General features: G+C 41.0%; 1 protein-coding gene across 3 annotated transcripts in view; it reads right to left on the bottom strand.

Annotated features, from left to right (window-relative positions):
• The window catches only part of LOC134350466 (tRNA (32-2'-O)-methyltransferase regulator THADA-like), a 429,822-nt gene that overhangs the window by 111,614 nt on the left and 295,978 nt on the right, over positions 1 to 22,230 (bottom strand). For all 3 annotated transcript variants that reach the window (XM_063055680.1, XM_063055682.1, XM_063055681.1), the window contains exons 29-30: positions 16,218 to 16,333; positions 6,506 to 6,591 (exon numbers count right to left, since the gene is read on the bottom strand). In XM_063055680.1, the coding sequence (XP_062911750.1) occupies positions 6,506 to 6,591; positions 16,218 to 16,333 (202 nt within the window). The remainder of the gene's footprint in view (positions 1 to 6,505; positions 6,592 to 16,217; positions 16,334 to 22,230) is intronic.

Below are 22,230 nucleotides of genomic sequence, written 5' to 3'. Positions count from 1 at the left end.
CGCACATTCAATGTTTTAGGAACAGCTTCTTTCCCTTGTCAATCTGATTTCTGAATGATCAATGACTGCATGAACACTACATTTCACACTATTTATTTTACATATTCTTATTGTAATTTATAATACAGTAATAGAAACATAGTAACATAGAAAACCTACAGCACAATACAGGCCCTTCGGCCCACAATGCTGTGCCACACAGGTACTTACTTTAGAAATTACCTAGGGTGACCCATAGCCCTCTATTTTTCTAAACTCCTTGTACCTGGCCAGGAGCCTCTTAAAAGACCCATCGTATCTGCCTCCACCACCGTCGCTGGCAGCCCATTCCACACACTCACCATTCTCTGCGTAAAAAACTTACCCCTGACATCTTAAAACTGTGCCCTCTCATGTTAGCCATTTCAGCCCTGGGAAAAAGCCTCTGACTATCCACATGATGAATGCCTTTCATCATCTTATCATCTATCAGGTGACCTCTCATCCTGCACCGCTCCAAAGAGAAAAGGCTGAGTTCACTCAACCTATTCTCATAAGGCATGCTCCCCAATCCAGGCAACATCCTTGTAAATCTCCTCTGCACCTTTTCTATAGTTTCCACATTCTTCCTGTAGTGAGGCGACCAGACCTGAGCACTGTAGTGGGGTCTGACCAGGGTCCTATATAGCTGCAACATTACCTCTCGGCTCTTAAACTCAATCCCATGGTTGATGAAGGTCAATGCACTGTATGCCTTCTTAACCACAGAGTCAACCTGCGCAGCAGCTTTGAGTGTCCTATGGACTCGGACTCTAAGACCCCTCTGATCCTCCACACTGCCAGGAGTTTTACCATTAATATTATATTCTGCCATCATATTTGACCTACCAAAGTGAACCATCTCACACTTATCTGGGTGATCTGGCATCTCACACTTATCTGGCACTCCATCTGCCACTCCTCAGCCTAATTTTGCATCCTATCAATGTCCTACTGTAACCTCTGACAGCCCTCCACACTATCCACAACACCTTCAACCTTTGTGTCATCAGCAAGTTTACTAACCCATCCTTCCACTTCCTCATCCAGGTCATTTATAAAAATCACGAAGAGAAGGGGTCCCAGAATAGATCCCTGAGGCACACCACTGGTCACTGACCTCCATGCAGAATATGACCAGTCTACAACCACTCTTTGCCTTTTGTGGGCAAGCCAGTTCTGGATCCACAAAGCAATGTCCCCTTGGATCCCATGCCTCCTTACTTTCTCAATAAGCCTTGCATGGGGTACCTTAACAAATGCCTTGCTGAAATCCATATACACTACATCTACTGCTCTACCTTCTTCAACGTGTTTAGTCACATCCTCAAAAAATTTAATCAGGCTTGTAAGGCATGACCTGCCTTTGACAATGCTGACTATTCCTAACCATATAATGCATCTTCAAATGCTCATAAATCCTACCTTTCATGATCTTTTCCATCAACTTACCAACCACTGAAGTAAGACTCACTGGTCTATAATTTCCTGGACTATCTCTACTCCCTTTCTTGAATAAGGGAACAACATCTGGAACCCTCCAATCCACTGGAACCTCTTTTGTCCCCAATAATGATGCAAAGATCATTGCCAGAGGCTCAGCAATCTCCTCCCTCGCCTCCCACAGTAGCCTGGGGTACATCTCATCCGGTCCCAGAGACATCCAGCTTGATGTTTTCCAAAAAGCTCCAGCACATCCTCTTTCTTAACGTCTATATGTTCAAGCTTTTCAATCTGCTGTAAGTCATCTCTACAATTGCCAAGATCCTTTTCCGTAGGAATACTGAAGTAAAGTATTCATTAAGTACTTCTGCTATCTCCTCCGTTTCCATGCACATTTTTCCATTGTCACACTTGATTGGTCCTATTCTATTATTTCTATCATGTCTTATCCTCTTGCTCTTCACGTACTTGTAGAATGCCTTGGGGTTTTTTTAAAGTCCCGCTCGCTAAGGCCTTCTCATGGCCCCTTCTGGCTCTCCTAATTTCATTCTTAAACTCCTTCCTGCCAGCTTTATAATCTTCCAGATCTCTATCATTACCTAGTTTTTTGAACCTTTTGTAAGCTTTTCTTTTCTTCTTGACTGGATTTTCAACACCCTTTGTACATCAGAGGTCCTGTACCCTACCATCCTTTCCCTGTCTCATTGGAACATACCCATGCAGAACGCCACACAAATATCCCCTGAACATTTGGCACATTTCTGCCGTATATTTCCCTGAGAACATCTGTTCCCATTTATGCTTCCAAATTCCTGCCTGATAACTTCATATTTCCCTTACTCCAATTAAAACACTTCCCTAACTTGTCTGGTCCTATCCCTCTCCAATGCTATGGCAAAAGAGATAGAACTGTGATCACTATCTCCAAAATGCTCTCCCACTGATAGACCTGACACCTGACCAGGTTCTTTTCCCAATACCAGATCAAGTACAGCCTCTCCTCTTGTTGGCTTATCTACATATTGTGTCAAGAAACCTTCCTGAACACACCTAACAAACTCCACCCCATCTAAAACCTTTGTTCTAGGGAGATGCCTATCAATATTTGGGAAGTTAAAATCTCCCACCACAACAACCCTGTTATTATTACACCTTTCCAGAATCTGTCTCCCTGTCTGCTCCTCGATGTCCCTATTTCTATTGGGTGGTCAATAAAAAACACCCAGTAGAGTTATAACTTCCATCCACAGAAACTCAGTAGACCATCCCTCCATGACTTTCTTCATTTCTGCTGCTGCGACACAATCTCTGATCAGCATTACCACGCCCCCACCTCTTTTACCTCCCTCCCTGTCCTTTCTGAAACATCTAAAACCCGGCATTTGAAGTAATTGAGCCATCCAAGTCTCTGTAATGACCACAACATCACAGCTTCAAGTACTGATCCACACTCTAAGCTCATTTGCTTTGTTCATAATGCTCCTTGCATTAAAATAGACACATCTCAAACCATCGGTCTAAGTGTATCCCTTCTCTGTCACCTGCTTACCCTCCCTCTCGCACTGTCTCCAAGCTTTCTCTGTTTGACGGCCAACCTCCTCTTTCTCCATATCTTCAGTTTGGTTCCCACCTCCCCCCCAGCAATTCTAGTTTAAACTCTCCCCAATAGCTTTTGGAAACCTCCCCGTCAAGATATTGGTCCCCCTCGGATTCAAGTGCAACTCGTCCTTTTTGTACAGGTCACACCTGTCCCAAAAGAAGTCCCGATGATCCAGAAATCTGAATCCCTGTCCCCTGCTCCAATCCCTCAGCCACGCATTTATCCTCCACCTCACTCTATTCCTATACTCACTGTCTCATGGCACAGGCAGTAATCCCGAGATTACTACCTTGGAGGACCTGCTTCTCAGCTTCCTTCCTAACTCTCTGTAGTCTGTTTTCAGGACCTCCTCCCTTTTCCTACCTATGTTGTTGGTACCAATATGTACCACGACCTCTGGCTGTTCACCTTCCCACTTCAGGATATTGTGCACATGATCAGAAACATCCCAGGAGGCAAACTACCATCTGCGTTTCTTTCCTGCGTCCACAGAATCGCCTCTCAGTCCTAACTCTAGAGTCCCCTATTACTGCTGCCTTCTTCCTTTCCCTAACTCTGTGCCAGAGGCGCGGTCACTGTTGCTTCCCCCAGGTAGGCCATCCCCCACCCCCCCCACCAACAGTACTCGAACAGGAGTACTTATTGTTGAGGTGGACAGCAACAGGGGTACTCTCTAGTATCGGACTCTTGCCCTTCCCTCTCCTGACTGTTACCCACTTATCTGTCTCCCGAGGCCCCCGTGTGACTATTTGCCTATAGCTCCTCTCTATCACCTCCTCACTTTCCGTGACCAGACAAAGGTCATCGAGCTGCATCTCCAGTTCCCTAATGCGGTCCCTAAGGAGCCGCAACTCAATGCACCTGGCGCAGATGTTGCCATCTGGGAGGCTGGGAGTCTCCCAGACTTCACACATCTGACACCCAGTAGAACACCGGCATCAGAGACATACTTCCTGTTTCTATTCCTTACAGGTAACTTACCTCACCTTGACTTGTTATCGCCGAAGCCCTTCCATTCTGCCTCAGATCACTCCATCAATGACCGCTCCGCTAGGCAGTGTCTCCCTTTTATGCCTAAACCTTCCCCAATATTTAAGTCATGATTGGTGTTCTGGTTATAGCTGCTGATAGGCCATGTACAATGAACAAACGCTCTCGAAGCTCCCTTTTTAAATAACCACTACAGACCTGCGAGAAATCCCTCTTGGTAAAGCTCTGTTGATGCCACTAATAGGCCACGTACAATGGATAAATGCTCTCGAAGCTCCCTTTTTAAATAACCTCCACCGACTTGCAAGAAATCTCTCTTGGTAAAGCTCTGTTGACCCGGCTGATAGGCCACATACAATGGACAAATGCTCTCGACGCTCCCTTTTTAAATAACCGCCGCCGACCTGCGAGAAATCCCTCTTGGTAAAGCTCTGTTGACGCCACTGACAGGCCGTGTATAATTTTATGAATTGCACTGTACTGCTACCACAAAACTACAAATTTCAGTGATAATAGACCTGATTCTGATTCTGAGAACTGTTCAAAGGTGAGACCAGGTTCATTATGTTTTTTGTCTGGGACAGACAGGCTAAGTGACTTAAACCAGAGCCATACACCTCTTCGGGTTTTATGTGAAGTATTTATGAAAGTTGATGTTCACCCAAGAATTTGTGCTAACGTTACAGATTTGTATAAAATGCAGTGATAATTTTCATCAAATGAGAAGCTCAGCAATGTTACACTTAGGCTATGTGCTGAGTCAAGAAAAAGTAATTTTTCCTTACTGCACCATCACAGAACCTCCATATTTCTAATGAAAGCCCTGATATTTAAACTATTATAACCATTGCCATCACACTGAGCTATACAGGGGAAACAACACTGTCCTTGCAGAACAATACAGTTTTCATAAAGCATCAGTTGCACATGTACAAATACTGATAACTGACTACATCTTTATTTTTATTGAAACCATATTTCTGTGGGAGCTGCATGACCCGCGTGCTATTAGTTTTGTAGGAGTAAAGAGAAAAAGTGGGAGAAAGATCTTGAGATTACTGTTACCATGTTCAACAATATCATTACATTTTGTACTAAACCACAGTATAATATTTGCTGCTGCCATGTGTTTTTCAAATATAAATAAGGATATCTGTACAGGTCTGAGAAAATCAGAAAATAATGATGAAAAGGTAAGATATTGCACAATGCAACTTTGAGCAAAATTGAACAGTACCAATCCCTCAGTGGAATCATGACACAAAAGCCAGTAAGAGTACATCAGAATTTTGTTGGAGATCAATCAAACCAAGAGTCGATTGATGTTCGTAAGAGACAAGGTCAGTCATTTTATAAACAAAACTTCAGAGGAAGAGTTTAAAGAACGTCGTGGAAATCCATGATACAAGGAAGGGCAAAATAAAGTATGTTCAAAGCAAAGCAAAAAAAAAAATTGGCTTGATATGACTGACTCTCTTTGGTCACTGATAAACTTTCTGAAGTAAAACAGATGGCATCAAGGCAAACACAATGTTAAAGTAACTGCTCTACTATTTCATTGATACCCACACTCTCAAATTCCTCATCATAATAATTTTACAAAAAAATTCCATTTGCAGAGTCTAATTAATTGAAAGAAATTTCCAGTTCATCAGTGATATAAAAATGGATCTCAGACAAAAGAAGGAAGTGATTATTAATGGAATTATTAAGTCTGGGAGGTTAACAGCAATGTCACTAATGATGGAAAAAGGGAAAGGGATTCAGGAGGTTTGAGTCTAACAGAGGTTTGGAGGAGGAAGGTCGCAGCAGAGAAAGTTGCTTAAATGTACAGGGAAAGATTGAGTGTGTCCTTAAAGCAATTCTGAAGATACAGTGAGGTGATTAGGATCCAAACCAGATGATATCGACAGGGATGGTGAACATGCAGGGGTGAGAAGGCAGATGACTTTTGGATAATCCACACTACGAGGAAAAGTTATGGTTCTAAATCAGAGCCAAAGGAAAAATTGCTACAGCATCTCTCCTTTACATTCTCATCACTTTGACTTTGTACTAGTACAAATCTAGCCTTTGAATGTGTGTTTTGTAAAAATCATGTTGGACTCTTTTGCAATACATTCATTGTTGACTCTACACCCACTCTCTGAGCATCGATATCAGCTAATCAACATGAGTGGACTATTTGGCCTGTGGCATTTGGTCTGCCATGGTTAGTAGCTGGAAGAGTTGTTCATGTTTTTTTTGAATATCCTGCGAGAATAGACCATACAAGAGCACTCTAATGTATAAAAATGTCACAGACATTCCCTATGATTAACTGGTAAAATGCACTGATATGTAAAAAAAAAAGAGTACAAATCTGTTCAGAAACCACCAGCGTTGTCATTTGGCAAGGATTCAAAAAACGGTATAGTGTATAACATGTGAACATTTGATTTGGTAAAAACTTACCTATTGTTTTTGAGATATCCAAATGAGAACAAAGGATAGAAATGATATCAAGAAAAGTTGCTCTGGTAAGGAAACAAGGATTCTGCCTAAAAAACAAGAAATCAGAATAATCAGTCATTACATATAAACTTTGATCTTATTCTGAGTAAAATGGGTGGTTGTGAAAGTCACCTACTGTCAACTAATGAATAGAATAAATTGAATTTGTATTAGCCATGTGAAAATGTTCTGTTCGAGGGTCGGTATCAGGGCAAAGTGAGGTAAGGCAACAGGGAACAAAAGCAACTTTAGGACACTAAATTCCATTTTGAAGTTAGCTAATTAAAAATATAATTAAATTAGATCAAAAGATTAAATGGCTCAGCAACTCAACAGAAATTCTTTTATTAACATTTCTGGGATTTTATATTTGCATTGTTTTTCATCATATATAATCACATCAATGGTTCTGGCCAGATCAGTGCTAAAAATACGCTCTTCCCTCTGCAGTCTCATCTCAAGATTTGTAGAATACTTAAACTGTAAGTTAGCTTTACAAAAGACAACTTAAAGTTTTGTTCTTGATCAAATGCAGTTCAGTACAATTACCAGCAAGAAACAAGATACTTCTTATTCCAAGATCACCAAAGGATTTAAAATTGAAGCAGTCCAGCATGCATTTAAGACAAAAGTCTGTTACAATTTAGTCAGGCTGTAGAGTTTTATCACATTATTTAACAAAATATATGGATCAGTTTCCAAATTCTTTTCACCAGCAGATATCTGAGACAGATCTAGGACTAAGCAGAAACATGATGAGCAAAAATAATTATAAGATTCAGGACATTCACTGATACCGACTAGTGAACAGAATGGGTAAGCATTGTTCTTTCAACTTTAAAGCATTAGGTTAAGATCTACCCTAAATCCCAACTCTCATAAACAGCCTCGATTTCCTGAGGAAAAAGCCCAAGGATTTCCAATCTGTACTGATGTAAGATATCAACCTTTTGCCTATCCAAGACTGATATTATAACTATCTTATTCAGAGACGTTTGTACAAGAAATGGTGATTTATGTAACACAAAGGAAGCTTTGCTCTGTATTTAAGAATTTGACGGCATGAATAGTTCAATTTGCTTCTTGTCTAGCGTCAGAGTCTGCAATTCATGGGGAAAAAGGCCTGTGTCAAACATAAACTGGTTTCATCTGTTCTCCAATTAGTATACCAAGAAAGTTTATTTATCAAAATCATGATAAGCTGCACAACCATTGTAGGAACTTCCTCCATGTCCCTCTGCTCCACTACCATTTATAATCATCAACATGGCTTTTGTCAAAGTATGTTTTGTCAAAGCACCATGGAAGCAGCCTGGAGGAAATTCAACCAAATTCTCTCAGGAGTTGAGTTTTATAAAAATGGTTGTATTTTGCTAAGTTCATCAAAATATATAGTATGGTGCAAAAGTCTTAAAAAGTCTTTTATAGCGCTAGGGTGCCTAAGGATTTTACACAGTACTATAGCAATTTTATGTATTGCACTGTACTGCTTCATAAATAATCATGACAATGTGAGTGATGCTAAACCTGATCAGAAAACTACAGAACCTAGGCCTCTGTACCTCCCTCTACAACTGGATTGTCAACTTCCTAACCAGAAGACCACAACCTGTGAGGACTGGAAATAACATCTCCACCTCGCTGACAATCAACACTGGTGCATCACAGGGGTGTACGTTTAGCCCACTGCTCTACTCTCTCTACACCTACGGCTGTGTGGCTAGGCATAGCTGACAATGATATCTGTAAGTTTGCTGGTGATACAACCATTGCTGACAGAATTTCAGATGGTGATGAGAGGGCGGACAGGAGCAAGATATACCAGCTAGTTGAGTGGTATTGCAGCAACTACCTTGCACATGACGTCAGCAAGATCAAAGAGCTGACTGTGGACTCCAGGAAGGGTTAAGTTGAGGGAACACAAACCAATCTTCATAGAGGGACCAGAAGTGGAGAGAGTGAGCAATGTCAAGATCCTGCACGTCATACTATCTCTGAGGACCTAACCTGGACACAACATATTGATGCAGCTATAAAGAAGGCAAGACGGTGTTGTCAATTAAAACACTTTAAAATTTCTACAAATATATCATGGAGAGCATTCTGACTGGTTGCATCACCGTCTGGTATGAAGGTAGGGAGCGGAGGGGTACTGCACAAGATCAAAGTAAGTTGCAGAAGTTTGTAAAATTAGTCAGCTCCATCATGGGAACTAACCTCCGTAGTATCCAAGACATCTTCAAGGAGCAGTGCCTTAGAAAGGTGGTGACCACCATTAAGGACCCCACTACCCAGGATGTGCCTTCTCTTCACTGCTACTGCCAGGAAGGAGGTACAGAAGCCTGAATGCACACACTCTGCAATTCAAGAACAGTTTCTTCCCCATTGCCTTCAATTCCTAAATGGACGTTGAACCAAAAACTTTTGTACAATACTGTATTTACTTATTTTCAAATTTCCTATTCCCACAAGTAACAGCAATAGAAACTTCAAGCAATAGGCAATCTCATTCTGGAACTTAGAGAGAAATATGAGGTAGCTAACACAACAACCAAGAAAATCCTCTCCACTGAATTGATGTCCTCAGTATCTGAGGCTCTGGACCCATGTTCCAATGTGCCGGTTTTGAGTTGGGAGTATAAGTGATAACTCATGGCAAACTGGTGCAAGGAAATTACTTTCTTCCTTGTATTCTGGCTTGTATGTTAGTGTACATTACAATTTACATACATTTCTATACATTCTGTACACTGCCATTATGAACCTAGCCGTTTAAGCAGAGATGAATGCAACCTATTGATGTATGCCCCTGTTTAAGTAACATTCATACTACATTTCTGTATTCTTATTTGGTTATACAATTTCTTTGGGTTGTGGCAAAATGACACCTTATCATAGCCCCGGTCACATTTACTGTAAAAAACATTATTGAAGATACAAGTTAAAATGTGGAAAAAATAGTTGAGAGCAAGCTACAGAAAAGAAGAAAAACTATTGGAACACACAATATGAAATATTTCTGCACTATGGAAGATGAATTATAGAACAGAACTACAGGGCACAGGTTTAGGGTGAGAGGGAAAAGATTTAATCAGAACCTTTTCTACACAGAAACAGGTATGTAAATGGAATGAGTTGCCAGAGGAAGTGGTTAAGGAGGTACAATAACAGCATTTAAAGGACCTTTGGACAGATTGAAGGACCTTTGGATTGGTAATATTCAGAGGGGGAACGGTCAAATGTGGGCAAATGGGACTAGTTTAGATGGCATCTTGGTTGGCTTGGCACAGTTGGGATGAAGGGCCTGTTTTCTGTGCTGTAAGACTCTATGACTCTAAAAGTAATATTAAAGATTTCAGGCAAGGAAATTAGTGCATTTATTTATACAATGGGAGTATCAAAACAACTTGACTACTTTAGGTTCCAGGATTTTAGATTCCAAGCAAGCCATATTTTAGATTCGTTGTAATAGTGCTAATTTTCATTGGCATCATCACTGTAAAAAGAGCAAACAATGAAGAACGCATCCTTATGTATATCTGTAACCTAGGACCAGCAGCTACCACAGCAGGTTTATGTTTAAGTACAATACAGTGGTTCAGTGAATCAATTTACTATACCGTTCTTAAAGGCATTGGTTGTCAATTGACACATGGAGTCAGTGGCACCCATTATTTCCATAAGCTAACACATTTCTATAAAAATGAAACCCCATTCTTGGATTGTAGCCCAGCTCCGATTAACTGCACATCTGCATATGCATTTCTTCAGCCTATTTGAATATGAACTGAGTTTCCACTGGATAAGGAAAGGGTTAGTTTGAACAATTAATGTAACTATTAATGTGCTGTATTCTTCAGCATGGAGAGAGCAAGATTTATAACCAGATTTTCCTTGGTTCAATAGGAAAAACATTTTTTTTTGTGCCATTATAGAAAATAATGAACCGACACCATTCTTCTCCTTTAGTGCATTACATTATTCAGCAGACAGAATAACCAGTTCAGCATTCATTCCTACTTCATTGCTCCAAGAAAGAAGAACCTTCTTATATGATTTTTTTTCTGCCTCTCAGACAACATCGCTGCAAGTGGAACACTTTAAAAAACAATGGCCTTATAAATATTGACTTAATTAAGATATCAAATTGAGGTTGACCCACTCCGCTCCATATAGTAATATTAGGATCACTATTTTTTATTGCAGTCATAGTACAATAGCATAACATGGTTTCATAGGACAATCTTTCCTAATAAGGAAGCTGCACTCATAGTCAAGTTTGATTCTGCTCAGGCACCTGCACTGAGCCAGCAGCAAATAGACAGGGCTCCATCCCTTAAAGGGATTGTTGGCAAGAAGCCACTCTACATTGCTGTAAGTTGTGTGGCTAGGAATCAGGGAATGGAAGAAGGAACCAGGGACTGCACTTCCAGTTCAGTGGCTGCATGAGAGACGGGCCAGGCGACCTTCAAGGACAACACCACAAAGATTTTGATCATTGCCAATTCTACCTCATGTACATCAAGCAATGCCAGAAATATCATGCCAAGATTTATGCAGATGGGCATTTGAACAACGTCACCTGCTCTTCAATTGTTTTGCTATTCTGAGAGATGGAGGGTGAGGGGCTGATTGAAAAGGAAGCTCCAGCCAGTAACTGGGAGGCTGGAAATTGACCACTTGCTTCACAAGGATCTGTGATTCAGTGTTCTGTTCCCCCAGGCTCACAAGTATGGTTGTAAGTGTCACTTACCGCAGCTTCTGCTTACTTTCTACAATCAGTTTCCCAGCCTTCAGATAAGTTTCAAATCAGGCTCCCAAATGCTCTGTAAGAGTCTGTCCTAAATCTGTCAGAGGCAACCTGCCGCTCTTTGGCGGAACACCAGGCACCCTTCTGTCTACTTAACACACCATGAGCTAGAATGAATGTTCCCAATATTCATCTGGTAAACAACAAACTCTTTCCTGTCTCTTTTGGGGGATTAATGTCAAGTGCAGTTAGCTCCAGATGTCAAACCACGACTGCATCATTAATGACACCCATCTCTCATTAGATCAGGAGGACTGCATCCATTTAGAATGCACGCTAATGAACTGGACAGTAACTCTAATGTAAATATTATACGATAACATACATAAAAATATAACCACAATGGAAGATGATAAAGGGTAAAAATGAACAGTGTGGCAGAGATTCAAACCATCTGTTGAAATAGTGAATGAGAGCCTAATAAATAGGAACCAAAAACTATCAAGTTTAAAGAAACAACGATTGAAAAGTATTAGTTAGACCAGCTTCAAGATATTTCCACTTTTGGGCAATGCTATCAAAAGAACCTGCTGGAGGAACTCAGCATCTGCGGAGGGAAAGGAACTGCCAAGGTTTCAGGATGAATCCCTGCAGAAGAACACAAATCACTGTTCACTTTTACCCTCATGCACATTCAGTTTGATTCACCCTGTTAAGGAGCCAAAAATGATTCAGTGGAAAAAGTTATTTCCTCTACTTTAAACTTATAAATGCCCAAGAAAATGAAGCCTTCTGAGGCAAATGATTTGTGGAGAGGAACTGGGAATTGCCTGGGGATGCTTATGTGTTTTGGGATTTTATTTAATTAGCTTCAAAATCATGAACTATAAAAAGCAGAATATTAATGCAGATTATTCAGAAAACAAAATTTAAAAAATGAATTGCTCATCATATCAACATGCTTTTGCTCATTCTGTTCTTCTTTTACGACAATATTTTCTCTTCCTATTTATTGACTTGTTGGATTCAGCCCCATATATATTTTGCAGCTTTGGAATGAGGTTTGTTCCTCTGAGCCAAAGATAGTTTATTTCTCACCTTGTGGAAGTGCAACTACCTTTTCTTTCCCCTCAGATTTTCCTTGTGCAGCATGGACTTACACTGTGCAAGTTCTTTTCCCCCCTCATTGAACTAAATTATTCATAAAAGATTTATAAAGAAAGCACAGCTTGTCCCATCTGCATGTGTATAAATCTCAAGCTCTCAGAATTAGAAAGACACTGGGCTTATTTTCTGATAATATACAAAAGGCCAGCACAGAACACTTGTATGAATTATATCCCAAGGCAAAACAGGCTTTGATAACGTGAATTCATGCTTCCAAAAATAATACACAAAGAAGCCAAAGGCTACAAGTGATACTAGACAGATGTTTCCTTCAGTTTTCCAGCAAATTACTTGCACCGAGTTGAAGTTAAACCCTGCACAGTTGTTAAAATGGTACCAGAGTCATACTTTGAACTTTCTGGCACACATGACTTCACTAAACATATTTTAACTTTCATTCACAATGAAAAGGGCTTTGATCTGTAACTGGAGGCTTAAAGGGCTTAGCTTGACTTTTTTTTATATAAAGTACCTTATTAGAATTTATCATGTAACAAATCCACAGTCCTTGGCATTGGATCCAAAATACTGCTCCCACTTTGCAGTAAAGCAGTAACCTGGTTGTAAGCATTATGGTACACTATTTTTTCCCCCAAAAATCGCTCCATTTGACAGATCTAAAAATATTATGTAGTGGAGGAAAAAAACTTGAAATTTAGAAAGAGAAAGTAGGGACAAGTATTCTATTAATTTACCACTCCAGTTCTTTTTAAAGTGTTAAACATTAGTAATCCAGTAAATTAGTAAAACAATTTGTAATCCAGGGAGCGGGAAGCACAGAATCAAATATCGCTGTGATGATTGTACGTTCTAGTATCAATTGTTTGGCAACAATGAAGTATAAAGTATAAAGTAGATAATCCAAATCTTGGTTATCTAAAATTTAAAAAAAATATAACAGGCTGTTTTTACATTTTTATACGTTGAAATTACTGCCCTTTAAATGCGAGCAGGCCACTCAGCCTTTGAAGCCACTGCTAACAGCTTTTCAGCAGAACATTCAGAATTCCCCATGATTAGAGTAGATTAGATTACATTAGATTCAACTTTATTGTCATTGTGCTGAGTACAGATACAAGCCAATGAAATGCAGTTAGCATCTGACCAAAAATGCAAAGAACAGTGTTATTTACAAAATAACTGCGAATAAAAAGTAGGTGCTACAGCACACAAATGTAAAAGTACTGAGACAGTACAATATGGGTGCAATACTGCTTAGCGCTGTGATGTGAGGTTCAGCAGGGTCACAGCCTCAGGGAAGAAGCTCTTCCTGTGTTTGCTATTGCAGGAGCAGAGGCTCCTGTAGCGCCTACCGGATGGGAGGAGAGTAAAAAGTCCATGGTTAGGGTGAGATGCATCCTTGATAATGCTTTTCACCCTGCCTAAGCAGCGTTTATGGTAGATGCTCTCAATGGTGGGCAATTGGGTGCCGATAATCCGCTGGGCAGTTTTCACCACACGCTGGAGTGCTTTGCGGTCCGATACGGGACAATTGCCACACCACACTGAGATGCATTTGGTGAGTATGCTCTCAATGGTACAGCGGTAAAAGTCCGTCAGTATCCTGGGACAGAGGTGAGCTTTCCTGATGCTCCACAGGAAATAAAGGTGCTGTTGCGTCTTTTTGATCAGGATGGAGGAGTTCAGGGACCAGGTGAGATCATCGGAAATGTGGACACCAAGGAAGTTGAAGCTTGATACACGCTCCACTACAGCTCCGTTGATGTAGATGGGGATGTGAGTGTGGCTCACAAAGGTGACAAAATGAAACTCCAGGGTATCAATTCATCATTAGTTAAAATAAATATTTTTTTTTCTCAATAAAGCACATTCCATTGGTCAGTGGGGCCTGTAAATATGCCAACATCATTATATCTACTCTTTTCAATCCACTTCTTAATTTATTCAGCTGTTATGAAAATCCTATACCTGGCAAGCTTAACATATGTTCTAAGACTTATACAGTTTTCGGTTTATTAATGTGCTGGCAATGGAGGTCTTTGCGTTACCATGCACCAAATGAATGAAACACCATGATGGAATGGTGGAGCAAACTTGATGGGCTGAATAGCCTAATTCTGCTCCTATGTCTTATGGTCTTAAGGAAAACACATGGCTTGCAACAGAGCAATCACAAACCACTTTGACATCGATAGATCCCTTGCCTGAATGGACACAGAAGTATCTGGTGGGTGATACTTGTTGGCCTCTTCCTTTGGTTTTTACCATCAGACTGCATTAATAAATTGTCTAAAACCTGCTGAAGGCACTGGAAACTATTTGCATTGATATGATAATATGTACGATTTAAGACTTATTTTTAAAAGAGCATATCCCAATTCCTTTGACTATCTCAAGCAAGAGAAAATCTGCAGATGCTAGAAACCCAAGCAACATACACAACATACCGGAGAAACTCAGCAGGTCAGGCAGCATCTATTAAAAAGAGTACGGTCCATGTTTTGGGCTGAGACCCTTCATCAGGACTGGAAAAAAGATGAGGCTTCAGAGTAAGAAAGTAAGAAAGAGTCTTACTCTGACTCCTCATCTTTTTCTCCCCAGTGCTGATGAAGGGCCTCGGCCCAAAACGTTGACTGTTCTCTTTTCCATAGATGTTGCCTGGCCTGCTGAATTCCTCCAGCATTTTGTGTGTCTTCCCTCTGACTTTCTTATGCTTTTATCATTCAGATTGTTTAAATTATTTCTATATTCATCACTGTCAGAAACTACATTATGTGTTCTCATGTAAAGCAACTCACATGTTGGATGCATCTACAGTTTGAATTGACATGTGTCCTAGTCCACTTGTTACCATGACCTGTACTGCATACTTAGTTATTTTCAAAGCTTTAGAGCTTTGTGGTGGTTTTCCAGGTATACAGGCATGTATACCCGGAAGATAGTCTAGCTATATTCGTGGGAATCTATTCTAATTTAATGGAAAACTTCCCATCTCTGGTCATATTATTGGAAGCTTCCTAAATTTATACACGTGTCGTCTAATTTTGAGTGGATTAGAGGACACCTCTAATTAGTGCTGAAGTTACAAGGACTTACTATTCAGTGCTGACATGGTTTAGTTGCCTGCAATCAACAAGTGAATGATATGGAATTCACTGTCTGAAAGGGTGTTCGAAGTAAGTTGAACTGTCACTTTCAAAGGAAATGGTTAGAAACTTGTCAAACAAAAGCTTGTTTGGGCAATAAGAAGAAAGTTGGGAAACGAGACTGACTAGATTATTCTGTGTGGGTTTGATGTGCCTACTATCTCTTGCCATTGCACTCAATGTCAAATTTTGTTTAATAATTGTTGCAAAAGGCTTCAGGATGTTTACTGTACTGAAGATGTCACATAAATCCAAGTTACTTTTTCAATGAAATTAAAGTGAAATTCAAGATCCCTAAAATGACTTCAGGAATTGTAACTACATAGGCAAAGAGAGCATACTTGGTTATTTTGTCTTAATAGTGAAATAAATCCATGTGGATATGCTAAGGACTTTACAAGACCCAGATCTAAAGAAACTGTTTTCCATTTTGGGTGTGAACTGTGACAACTAATATAAAACCCATGAAAGGAAAAAGAAATGGTACCATTAAATCTGCCAACACTTAGATAGATGATGAAGAATTTGCAAAAATACACAAGCAAACAGCTTTAATTTTTAACCAAGAATCTAAATATACCTCTGGCTTATATATAAAAACTAAATTACTCCTTATTTAGTACTGACTTAGATTGAAATTCAAACTTACCTCGTTGCCAACCATATTTTGGCTCTCGTGCAGCCAATGATGTCATTCAGCTCTTGGTGAAGACTTGAATTGGTCCTTTGTTTTGAGTCATAGCAGGACTGCAGTAAATGAAATGCCTTCATAAATGAAAAAAAGGTATCAATGAGTTATTGGCAGCACTGACAACCTGTGGTTAATTTATTGCCATTCCAATCACGGCAGCAAACAAATATGTGATAATTCTTGAGCAATTGCTTGAAGTTAATTTAAGGAGGTAAACAAAAGAGTGAGACGTCCAACTAAAAGTAATTACAGTGTTTAATGAATTGTGACGATGTCTGTTGCACACAATGCTGCAGGTTAGGCTCTAAACATTAAAATTCCAAAAGTGATATCCTAAGACACTGAAAACTAACTCATGCACAAAATGTTTCTGTTTTCGGATTAGTATTCAAACGAGCTGGCTTTTCATAACCGTCACAAGCTGGAATAAAAGCAGTAGACAAAGGACAAGGCCAGCTATGCAAACTTAAATCTTTATTACAGAGTTTTGATTTCCCTTCACCTAAAGTCAACAATGGCTGTTGGTTCAGTGCATGCTAATAAGAAGAAAAAAATTAGCTATGTCACATGTATACCGAAACACAATGAAACGTGACATTTGTGTCAACAACCAACACAGTCCCAGGACGTGCAGGGGGCAGCTCACAAGTATCACCATGCTACCAGTGTCAACATAGCAAGCCCACACTTACTGACCCGTACGTCTTTCGAATGGGGGAGAAAACCCATATGGTCTCGGGGAGAACGTACAAGCTCCTTACAGACATCGGCAGAAATTGAAACCTTATCGCTGGTGCTATAAAGCATTACCTAAGCTGCTACACTAACTTTGCAGCATTATACATTTAAAAAATATAATTAATTAGCAGCTGTCAGAAAGTTAGCATTGTTGATTGGTTAGTTTTATCTAACGTTGAAAGTAAACAGGATTTGACAGCATGATACTGAATGTACCCTTTCGCAAGGTTAAATTTATAACTTGATCTAAATCAACACTGACCATCTGGTAACATAGTAGCCCTTTCTCTTTTTTTTAAAAAAGGTACTATTCTTTTGATCATGAGACTCGTATCAAAGATCACGAAAAATAATACAAATTCTACAACAGACCTCTCCAAAGTACTGAGAAACAATTATCCCTGTCTAGTTCTCAATTCAATGCAATTTGATGTCTTGGTTGAATACTCCTTTTAATAATATGCCATGTCATGTTGCCTGAAATTTACCAGCCTTTGCCGCGGTAACTATTACAAAAACAAATTTGGTGGGGAAGAAGGGAAAAAAAAATGCTTTGGATTTTCAGAAAGCTCCTCAAGGCAGGGAGAGAGGTAGCACACTGAAATGGTATGCAAACCAGATGAATAACAAGGGACGGAGTGTAACTGATGGCGTTGCTGAACTGTGAGTTGGATGGGCTGATGCACTAAATAGTCCCCTTGCAAGTTCTAGGTTGAACAACAATATACTCTCAGCACCATCTACCTTATATTCCCTTCACCAATGGAATAGGTGGAATTAGTAAGTTTGATAACACCTATAATTAATCAAGAAAGAACTTGCAAATGATCCTAATTTCCAAAGCAATATTTGAACATACACAAACAACAGGAATTCTGCAGATGCTGGAAATTCAAGCAACATACATCAAAGTTGCTGGTGAACGCAGCAGGCCAAGCAGCATCTATAGGAAGAGGCGCAGTTGACGTTTCAGGCCGAGACCCTTCGTCAGGACTAACTGGAGGAAGAGTGAGTAAGGGATTTGAAAGCTGGAGGGGGAGGGGGAGATGCAAAATGATAGGAGAAGACAGGAGGGGGAGGGATAGAGCCAAGAGCTGGACAGGTGATAGGCAAAAGGGGATACGAGAGGATCATGGGACAGGAGGTCCGGGAAGAAAGACAAGGGGGGGGGGGTGACCCAGAGGATGGGCAAGAGGTGTATTCAGAGGGATAGAGGGAGAAAAAGGAGAGTGAGAGAAAGAATGTGTGCATAAGAATGAGTAACAGATGGGGTACGAGGGGGAGGTGGGGCCTTAGCGGAAGTTAGAGAAGTCGATGTTCATGCCAACAGGTTGGAGGCTACCCAGACGGAATATAAGGTGTTGTTCCTCCAACCTGAGTGTGGCTTCATCTTTACGGTAGAGGAGGCCGTGGATAGACACGTCAGAATGGGAATGGGATGTGGAATTAAAATGTGTGGCCACTGGGAGATCCTGCTTTCTCTGGCGGACAGAGCGTAGATGTTCAGCAAAGCAGTCTCCCAGTCTGCGTCGGGTCTCACCAATATATAAAAGGCCACATCGGGAGCACCGGACACAGTATATCACCCCAGTCGACTCACAGGTGAAGTGATGCCTCACCTGGAAGGACTGTTTGGGGCCCTGAATGGTGGTCTAAACTAAAGGTGTAGCTATGGGCATCCGTATGGGTCCTAGCTATGCCTGCCTTTTTGTTGGGTTTGTGGAACAATCTATGTTCCGTGCCTATTCTGGTATCTGTCCCCCACTTTTCCTTCGCTACATCGACGACTGCATTGGCGCTGCTTCCTGCACGCATGCAGAACTCGTTGACTTTATTAACTTTGCCTCCAACTTTCACCCTGCCCTCAAGTTTACCTGGTCCATTTCCAACACCTCCCTCCCCTTTCTAGATCTTTCTGTCTCTGTCTCTGGAGACAGCTTATCCACTGATGTCTACTGTAAGCCTACTGACTCTCACAGCTATCTGGACTATTCCTCTTCTCACCCTGTCTCTTGCAAAAACGCCATCCCCTTCTCGCAATTCCTCCGTCTCCGCCGCATCTGCTCTCAGGATGAGGCTTTTCATTCTAGGACGAGGGAGATGTCTTCATTTTTTAAAGAAAGGGGCTTCCCTTCCTCCACTATCAACTCTGCTCTTAAACGCACCTCCCCCATTTCATGTACATCTGCTCTCACTCCATCCTCCCACCACCCCACTAGGAATAGGGTTCCTCTGGTCCTCACCTACCACCCCACCAGCCTCCAGGTCCAACATATTATTCTCCATAACTTCCGCCACCTCCAACGGGATCCCACCACTAAGCACATCTTTCCCTCCCCCCCCTGCATTCCGCAGGGATCGCTCCCTACACAACTCCCTTGTCCATTCGTCCCCCCCATCCCTCCCCACTGATCTCCCTCCTGGCACTTATCCGTGTAAGCGGAACAAGTGCTACACATGCCCTTACACTTCCTCCCTTACCACCATTCAGGGCCCCAAACAGTCCTTCCAGGTGAGGCATCACTTCACCTGTGAGTCGACTGGGGTGATATACTGCGTCCGGTGCTCCCGATGTGGCCTTTTATATATTGGTGAAACCCGACGCAGACTGGGAGACCGCTTCGCTGAACATCTACGCTCTGTCCGCCAGAGAAAGCAGGATCTCCCAGTGGCCACACATTTTAATTCCACATCCCATTCCCATTCTGACATGTCTATCCACGGCCTCCTCTACTGTAAAGATGAAGCCACACTCAGGTTGGAGGAACAACACCTTATATTCCGTATGGGTAGCCTCCAACCTGATGGCATGAACATTGACTTCTCTAACTTCCGCTAGGCCCCACCTCCCCCTCGTACCCCATCTGTTACTCTTTTTTATGCACACATTCTTTCTCTCACTCTCCTTTTTCTCCCTCTGTCCCTCTGAATATACCTCTTGCCCATCCTCTGGGTCACCCCCCCCCGTCTTTCTTCCCAGACCTCCTGTCCCATGATCCTCTCGTATCCCCTTTTGCCTATCACCTGTCCAGCTCTCGGCTCTATCCCTCCCCCTCCTGTCTTCTCCTATCATTTTGCATCTCCCCCTCCCCCTCCAGCTTTCAAATCCCTTACTCACTCTTCCTTCAGTTAGTTCTGACGAAGGGTCTTGGCCTGAAACGTCGACTGCGCCTTTTGAACATACACAGCTACTTTTACCAAATTGAACAATTTCTTATTAAAAAAAAGGGAATATCTTCATGGTTCAGTTTTTTAAAAAAAATGAAGTAAGAAATAAACAAGACCAATCTGTATGTGTATGGTCATGTACCTCGGAAATTTGCTACTCAAACTCTAAAATTTAACAATCTCTATTGAAATATATTGAAAAATTAATTTCGTTCAGATCTTCCAGTACTAATCTACCACATGCTAGCACAAACAAGTTACATAATATGAACCAGAGATGGATAAATGGTTGATGTACAGTATTGGGCAAAAGTCTTAGGCACCCAGGAGTTTTTAGTATGGTTTCCACAGAGCCATGACCTCAACATCATGGCAGCTGTCTGGAATTACCAGGAGAGACAGAAGCAAGCAAGACTCTGGCAAGTTCGCCAAAATACTTGGAACAACCTAGCAGCTAATTTTCTTATAACACTGCATGACAGTGTGCCAATGGAAATTAATTCAGTTTAAAAGGCAAAGGGTGGTCACACCAAATATTAATTTAAATTAGTTTTTTACTGTTTATTGTGCTTTATAGTAATTTTTAATATTTATAAACTAAATATCAAAAAATATTTGAAAACTTCTTCGCTTTACAGAATTTTTTTACATGTGCCTAACTTTTGCACAGTATTGTACGTACAGTAACTACCTTTAAAAGTATGTTATTGAAAGTTTTTTCAAATTTATGTAATGTTTTAGTGCACTAATCAAATGTCAAACTTCGAAGTCCATTGCTTGATACAAGCAAATGAAGTGGCCATATGACACAAAGCAAGTTCCTGTTAAATGGCAATTAATACTCATATAATCTGTTTACCATAAAAGAAATATTAGCGAAATCACCAAAAACTTCCACAACTTGCTGATGCCACCATTCCATTGTATCGACCATGACTCTCAGCTCTAAACCAGCCTAAAAACTCTGGACTCACTTCTGAGATCATAAGTAACATATACAAAATGGAAGGAAATGGATAATCAATGTTTTGGGCCAAAACCCGACATTAAGGCTTACTTCTCTCTAAAAGTGCTGTCTGACTTGCTGAGTTACTCCAGCATTTTGACTGTGTTGCTCAAGATTTCCAGCATCTGCAGAATCTTGTGACTATGACTTTTGTGATTTTAGTGCACAGTCTACACTGATTTTGTCATGTTTCACATGAAATATTAAAATGAAGCCCGTCTCTGTCCTTTAAAATGGATGTAACCACCTGCAAAACCATTATCTGAAGAGCAGCGGATTCCTCATAATGCCTTGGCCATCACTAGTTCTTCAACTAACACAAAACCAGTGTTGGCCTGATTTACATGCTCATATAATCAGTGCAGGCTTCACACGAAAAAATTTGTGACTCAGATTAGTTTAAACACTTTCCTTGTAAACTAAAATATAGTTTTATTTTGAAATGTTCTTCCAATTAAACACTAGAGAACATCAAAATAAAACATGCAGCACACACAATACTGGAGGAACTTAGCAGGTCAGGCAGGATCTATGGAAGTGAACAATCAATGTTTCAGGCCAAGACTCTTCTTCAGGACTGGAAAAGAAGGGGGAAGATGCCAGGATATAAAGGTGGGGATTGGGGAAGGAGAACTAGTTACAGGATGATAGGTGGATCTAGATGGTTGTGTGACGAGAATACACATAAATTAAGATGTTAGCTGGCCTGGGCTGGCACCAGTGGGATCAGCAGTTGGTCTGCCACCTGTCTTCAGGAGAAAGAGAGATAAGGAAAACAATGGAGCAGCATTTGGAGATGTTAATGAAGGGACGGGAGAGAGTAACGGAAGGAGAGCTGTCCAGATCGGCTCCCCCTTTGAACCCTGAACTGTTTGAAGTGATGGACAGGTGATACCCCAGCAGGGGGATAAAAAGGGACAGGTTCACTAAGGCAGGACACACACACGACACCCCGAAGTAACGAGACCCTGGAAGCGGTGCGTCTCCCACAAGCCGGTGGGAAGTTTTTGGACGGCTGGTCGCGGGATCAAGCCATAGACGCTCAGGGTGGAAAGGCAC

Source organism: Mobula hypostoma, chromosome 8 (genome assembly GCF_963921235.1).
Source record: "Mobula hypostoma chromosome 8, sMobHyp1.1, whole genome shotgun sequence".
In the NCBI taxonomy this organism is placed as follows: Eukaryota; Metazoa; Chordata; class Chondrichthyes; order Myliobatiformes; family Myliobatidae; genus Mobula; species Mobula hypostoma.
The sequence above is the reverse complement of the archived record's forward strand: the minus strand, read 5'-3'. Positions and strand labels throughout refer to the sequence as shown.